The sequence below is a fragment of the Gavialis gangeticus genome, unplaced genomic scaffold (assembly GCF_001723915.1).
Source record: "Gavialis gangeticus isolate Ggan-Ray unplaced genomic scaffold, GavGan_comp1, whole genome shotgun sequence".
NCBI classification, from domain to species: Eukaryota; Metazoa; Chordata; order Crocodylia; family Gavialidae; genus Gavialis; species Gavialis gangeticus.
The window spans coordinates 44,505,308-44,512,879 of record NW_017728996.1 but is presented as its reverse complement, the minus strand read 5'-3'; the positions used below and the strand labels follow the sequence as shown (position 1 = coordinate 44,512,879).

Below are 7,572 nucleotides of genomic sequence, written 5' to 3'. Positions count from 1 at the left end.
TGACAGACAGTTAGTTTACCAATTAGTAGAATCATCTTCAATATGTATAAGTCTGTTTCTGTGAGCTGAAGTCAGTGAGTAAATCAGCATTCAACTTTTGTAGAAAACACTAAGCCAGCTGCAGTATTGGGTTGCATATGTGTCATTGGCTTGATTATAATATAATTGCTCTACATTTTCTTCAAGAAAATAGCTTACTTTGAATGCTGTCTTTTGAACTAGCGTTAATAAGAAAATCAGAGTTGCTTTGATTTGTTTAAACTTTAAACTGATTGGTTATGTATCCTACAAAAGAAAAGATTTGCATCTAAAAGCACAGTGGTCTCATTAAAATTCTTCTCAGGGATAATTAAAGAAAAGTTTTAGCAATAAGCAGCTCAAAGTCACTGAGACATTTCAAGCATGCTAAAATCAGAGAAACCAGTAGGTTTTTTGGATCTGTAGTCTCCTCCTCTTTCAATGTGTCTTTATTTGAACAAACACCCAATTATTGTTGGTTTCTTCAGTGATCCAATCAGCTTATTTATGCCTGGCCCACACAGATCTTTAAGGTATTTGTGACCAGATTTAGAGTTTGTCAGCATGCCTGACTGTGAAGAGACCCTCAAGAAAAAACCACAAGATAAGAATGCAATGAATATTACAGAAAGCTATGAAAACAGGTACAGTAACTTGAGAATTTATACTAACAAACTATCTCCAGTTTAGTCTTTTTCAAGATTAAAGTCCTGATGAACTCCTTTCAAACCCGTATTTATCTAATGTTGACTCTACTATTTGGTACAAAATATACAGTCCTTTGTTCAACATAAAAAGATTTAAAAAAATTTGACAGTGAATATATATTTCCATAATTTATTTTGCCAACCCATAGATTTGTTGAATGTTAAACTGGATAGCATTATTCAATGCAGACGTTCTGTTCTTCACATCCTGATTCTTCTCATGCAACACAGTCTGTTCAAGAAGTAACACAAACTGTGTCATCTTGTTGCTGTTCTTTTCTTATAAGAAATGGCCATTATGCACGTTTGCCTTTATTATTTTTATTTTTTTAGATCCATGTATCTAATAGTAGCATTCACTAGATAGCATGGGGACTAATAACTGTAGAAATGGATGCATTAGAAATTTGAATAACCATGGTGACCTGAACATGGAATGAAGATTTGTAGTTTTGAAACAACAACAAAAAATCTTGAAAAAACGGACATAAAGTTGAAAAAAGAATTGAAAATGAATCTAGCTTCTGGGCGACAGTGACTCCTCGTTATATTGTGATCTTTTTTCAGTATATATATTTGGGAAACAAGGCAAATGGTACTATAAAACTTGTAGCTGTAATCATAGTGCTAAGAGCCAGTGTGATTTGAGTTTAGAATTCCTGTAACTATATTCTTCAGCACATAAGGAATCTTTGTTTCCAATGGGCACTTCATTCTAAACTCACATGAACAAATCATTTTCTGCGCCTAAAGATTTTGTGTTTAAATATGATTTCTTTCTTAATTCTTCTCACTATCTTATATTCTTGCTTATGTTTCATTCTGATAATTGGGCTGCTAAAACATTTGAAGTGGTGTTAGGAGTACTGCTGAAGCTGTAATGTAACAGGAAATACGTGAGAAGCAAAGTTTCTTTGATAACATATTTTATTGGGCCAACTGTATAGTTGGGAGAGATCTTAGGCAAGATGTGAGGAAGGGCATTTTGTGCCTATAATCTTGTCTAAGATAACAACGTAAGAAGTGCCATACTGGGACAGAACAATGGTCCATCTAGCTCAGTATCCTGTTTCTGACAACAGCTGAAGTGGATGCTATGGAGGGAGAGTGCTGAGCTGGATATATTTTGAGTGATCTATCTCCTACTCAGTATACTCCCTGGCATCCACCATTATTAGTTTAGAGATGCCAGCAGCCAGAGGAAACATCTCCAACCATTCTATTTAATAGCAACTTATAGGTCTGTAGACTCAAAACTTTGAATTTTGGGAAAATAAAACTCTGTTATCCCTTTCAGGTAATGAAGGAAAATCAGAATGACATTAAATATGGGGTAGAGTTTCACCATGTTCAAACCACAGACTGGAGTGCCTGGGGGGAGGCAGGCAGGGGAAACACCTGGATAAATCTCAGAAAAAGATGAGGGGGTGTCGGGATATCACCATGTGTGGGCGTGGGCCTTTACATCCCATTGACATTCACTGGCCTTCTTCTTTCCCAGTGCCAGTCAGTACAGTTGGGTCGATCTTCCTCACTGTTACGTTGCCTGCCACAACTTTGATGACTTGGTTATTTGGGGAGGGGTGATGACTCCCTGACCCAGAGCTGACTGTCAGTTGCCCCAGTGCCAGACCTGGTACACATAAAACAAACAAAAAAACCTCTTTGCAAAGGGAAAAAAAAAAGAAACTTCTTGTCCATTCAGTGGTCCTCCCCTCACTGCAGGAAATTCTGATGCTGCATCTCTTCCATTTGTCTTCAGTCAATGCGTACTTAATCGCCAGAGCTGCAATCAAGCAGGTTTTGGAGGGGGGTGCGTTTTCTCTTCCAGTAATTGATGTCCTGCCGGCTCAATTGACTGCCCTCAGCAACCAATTAATGCAGAACTGTTTGGTTTTTTTTCCTCCGAGCTCTGAAGACCTTTTGGGTCTATTGGCCCATTCCCAGGCACTGAGTTCTGGGTGGCAGACAGGCATTTACCCTCTCTACCTACCCCTTCTCTTTCCTCTACTGTCTTTCCTTATCCCAGCTCCTGGAGCCGGAAATAACCCCCGGCAGCTTAATTAACCCAATCCACTTCACCTGGCAAGATGATAAAGCTACACCAGGGTGGATTGGGAGATACCTTCGGAGCGTCGCCGTGCCGCTGTGGCTGGGCGGACTCACCTGGCCAGGGTCATCCAAGTACGTATTCTTGATCTTTTCACATACCTTCCCCTTTAACTCGCTGTTAGGTGGATCCTCTTTTGGAACCAGTGGGGACGACATAGGCAGGCAAGGTGCTTTGGGTAGATGACTGTGATATCTTTTATTAGGCCAGAGGTTTTCAGCCTTTTTGGATTAGCGTACCTCTGGTGGTTGGACATGGAGCAGTGTATCCCCAGCAGCTGGACATGGAGCGTGGGGGTGCATGCGGCCAGATGTGGAGCAGCATGAGAGTTTCCCCTGTATCCAGATAGGCAGGCAGCGCCTGTGTGACCATGCAGGATGCTGCATGGCGGTGCTCTGTCCCTGCCTGCCCGTGCATACCCCCTAGGGCCTTCTTAAGTACCCCCAGTTGACAACTCGTATATTAGACCAACAGAGTAGTTTGCAAAAAAGTTCTTAGCAAGCTTTCAGAGCCCAGACCCCAGGCAGCAGGAGGGAAGGGGAAGTGGGCCCGGATGGGGTGGGGCCTGGGGATCTGTACTTGCCCGCTTTACCCCCCAAGGATTCTTGATGGGCAATTGCCTAGTAACTCTATAAAATGGAATTGGGGTGTTCAGTTTGTTTGAACTGATTCTACCGAATATACTCAAGTTATAAATTTAAAAAAATAAAAACTTATGAAGATCTGTTATTTGTTCTCCTTGAATTGGACCATCACCAGTAACAAAGGTTCCTGAGTCTCAGTCAGGCCGTTGGTAACACCAGTGCAATTCCTTTATCTTATTACATCCTCAGCATCCCATGTGCAAATTGAGTGGTTTCACTGTGTTTGCAAAGATGGAACCAATTAAACTGAGCTAGGCATAAGCAGGTAGGGTTAACTGAAATTATTTCTATTTGATTAAAGTAGCTATTCCATAAAGTAATGGAGTTACACAAAGCAGTTGTATTACCAGCTGATGACTTTGTGCTAAGTTGGCAGGCTTTATCCTACAACAATTGATGGGTCAATCATTATGAATTAAAAGTACCACTACACATGAATTAAGGCTTTTTGTGTGTGGACTGAACCTTACTTAAAAGACTGAAGGTATAACTTCAATAATTTCTATAGTGAAGTCAGGCCTGTGGTTATGTTGCCAATTAATCATGTCCAAACAGTCTGACCTCCATCTTCCTCTTTAGTGTCTGAGCTCTAATTGATTGGCATTATGTGACATGAATGCACAACAGCTTGTTCTGGCTGGTTCACGCCAGAGACCAAGATGGAGTTCCTTATATCTCTATTCCCCAGCCAAACATATTAATCATAACTAATCAATATTAGCATCATACATAATTTAACATACATGCAAAAAACCTACCAATTAACAATATTCAAGTAGTCTCTAAGGTGTTTTGCACTGTCACACAAACTTATTATGTCAGGTGGCAGTAAGTCTCTTAACTTTGGTTGTTTTATGTTTCAGCTATGTCAACAGACTGTATCAAACCTCTTAAGGCAAAATGGCCACCTCAGCAACCTGTATCTCCCACTCTTGGAATATAGAAGAGATCTTGTGTATTACTTTGTGCTATTATGCGTCTCTCTGGTCAAATTTATATGACTAAACTATCTTTTGTGATACCACCTACTGCTGTTTCTGACTGTTTTAATTGTAAATATATGCAGCTTCACTTTAATTAATTGACAAGTGCTGAGAGCTCCAATAATATTAAGTTATTTTTGGTTTGCTTTATCTGTTTCTGTATACAACCCTAGATCACCACTGGAGCTGTAGACCCCAGTGACTGAAATACATTTTTAAAAGTACAAGCATTCTTGTTTTCAGCTGAACAAGTTGTCAGCAGTAATAACTTATTCTTCACTGGTGTCATCATGCAATTTGTCACTGACAAAGAGACCAGAGTCCAGCTCCACAGTCTTTAATAGTTTAGCACTTTTATCCACCAACCTATTGGATTGGGGGTGTTGGGGAACTATTGTTGACATGCATTAAATCAGTATTTCACTATAACTGCTTAAATTCATATTCATTGAACTGTGGTCCATTGTCAGGTATTACTATATCAAGTATTCATGTGTGGCAAAAATGGATTCAATTTGCACAATCACTTTTTAAACTGTGGTATCTTCTAAGCAGGCTGTCTCAGAGAAATAAGGATAATAGTCTAGGACAGAGGTGCTGAACCCCCACCCTGCAGGCCCGCTGCAGCTCCCAGCACTATGTTATCCAGCCCACAGGTTCATGAACCCCACGTGTCATGGTTCTGCATGCTAAATTGGGTGTGCAGGGTGGCATGGGGCCCTGATCTTAGTGTGTAGGGCCAAAAGTTTGAGCACCACTGATCTCAGTCTTGGGAATTTAGTTAATCAGTTAAAAAGTTGAAGAAATGGCTAACTTTTAACTTTAACTAGTTAAGTTTTTCAGCTGTCAACTTTTAACTTTAACTAGTTAAAGAAAAAGGTTAACTTTAACTTTTTTAAAGTTAAAAGTTAAAAAAATTGAAATCTGGCTTTTCCAGAGTTTTTCCTGGCACAGCCACTCAGTAGGGCTTGCATGGAACGGTATTTCTTTATTGAAACTCCAGGACTTCTTGTTTGAGAGACAGAGAGTAGTGCGCCTTCCTGTGAGATATGGTCTCTTAAGAACCACGAGTCCCAGAGTTCCATAGTTCATGCTGGCATTTTCTGTGCATTTGCAGAAGTCAGTAGAGCAGCCAGTTGGCTGCAGGACAGGGAACAAGCACAAGCAAGCAGAGACATTGATCCCAGTAAGAGTGGGAGGAAGTAGTGAGGGTGAAGCAGATGATGACTTTTTTAATTTTAATGAAGATCAGAACCACCAGCCCAGGGCCCAAGAAACTGAGCATTACTTCTCATCTATGAGAAACTTACCTGAGATGTCACCTACTGTGAAAAAACTATTCATCCGTTATAACACAAGGATTCCCTCATCTGCCCATGTAGAGCGATTGTTAATTAGTGGGGGCTTAGTTTTGCAGGACAGAAGAGGAAAATTGTCAGATGTAAATTTCAAAGCTTTTGCCAGAGGGTTAATTTATCCTGCACTATTCTCCCTCTTTTCTTAAAATGTTGTCTGTATCTGACAAGGTTTAATAGCTTCTCTGACACTTCTCACAGACTTTTCAACTCCTACATGACCTTCATGTATTCTGTTTTACATGTTTATAACACCTTTGGAATCACAATCCTGGTGCTTTTTAAGAAAATTCAGCCTAGTACTGAGAACTCCCTTTTGTATTGCAAATAAGGGATGAGAATACAGGCCATGTACAGGCATTCAGTTTTTCCTGGGAGAGTCACTGGCCTCTTAGGAGAAATCATCAGTATACAGATGTTCAGGATTTTTCTCCAAGATAATAATAAGGAGGATAATAACCTGGGAACAACCAGAGTTAAATCATTCCCAAAAGAGTTTTTCTTTTTCCTGGGAGAATGAATGTCTATACATATTCATAGCTTCCTGGCCATCTACAGCTAATAGGCTTAATTAATGTAGGCACCATCTAATCCTCAGTAGTAGCTCAGTAGTCCACATTTATGGAGAGTTTCAATTCTGGTGGGGCTTTTAAGAGCTTCATTCTTTGACAGGGGTTATTTCATTTTTTGGGCTTTGCTCCTAGTACCATATGTTTCATCAGCAGTCAGAGATAAGGAGTCTAACAGAAGTCTGTTTCATTGTCTGTGTCTAAGTTTAAATTGATCATCTTTGTGTAACATGGACCTCTGCACAATACCACAACCTGTTCAAAACTATTTTAGAGGAGTTTAGAAATGCACACAAACATCAGCTGATATGACTAAATATACATGAGTAATTGAAAAAAAAAAGCCTTTTTTTATTTTTTACTTCTCAGATTAGAAGAACACTCAAACTCTTTGGGAATATCCTTTTTAAATACATTGAACTACTCACCTTAGCACCAGTATGATTCCTACAGGCATATAGCTCACGCAGAGATAACAGATATTTGCATGCTGAAGTAGTATAGTACGGATCCTTGAGTTGGATTATCTAGTACTTGTTGCATTCCATTTCTAATTTAATGGGATCATTTAGAAAAAATACTATAAATCTAGGCCATATCTTGTACCACAAAGACACAGACAGGAATAACGACAAAAAACCTCCCGAAACACAGGTCTTTCCATACTAAAAATTCACTGAGGACAATATTTGTTGAGAATTCTAGGTAGAGTTAAAATGCAAGACCTTGAATTTCATGTACAATGTGTTTTTCTTGCTACAATTCAAGGCTGTTCAAGTGTCAGCCCACAAGCCACATGAAGCCCATGAAGGGCTTAAGTTGCAGCTCCTGTGCTCTCACCCAGCCACAACTCCCCACATTGCTCTGGCTGGAACAGCAGGCAGAGTCTCTGCGCTCCCCCTCTCTTCTTCAGGTTTGTGTTCTGCACCCACCCCAGGGGGTGATGCAGAACAGCACTGTGTGGTACATGGTACAGCTGCATGGTGCGTGGTACCATTGTGGGGGTGGTACCCATGGGCATGTGCAGTACAGTGTTAGGGGGTTAGGAAAGGGTCCACACAGGGTCATTGCAGCAGTGGAGGGAGCATCCACATGAGCACATACTGCAGCAAGTCGGGATGCATCCATGCAGCATGACCCATATTGGTGTGGCTCGTGGGGGGGGCGGACCCTGCTAATGCAGCCT

General features: G+C 40.5%; 1 protein-coding gene across 1 annotated transcript in view; it reads left to right on the top strand.

Moving 5' to 3' along the window:
* The first annotated feature begins 477 nt into the window (after window positions 1-477).
* Window positions 478-7,572, top strand: part of ACSBG1 (acyl-CoA synthetase bubblegum family member 1) — a 101,644-nt gene continuing 94,549 nt past the window's right edge. Inside the window, exon 1 of the mRNA XM_019504398.1 lies at window positions 478-662. Coding sequence (XP_019359943.1) covers window positions 583-662 — 80 coding nt within the window. The 5' untranslated portion in view covers window positions 478-582. The remainder of the gene's footprint in view (window positions 663-7,572) is intronic.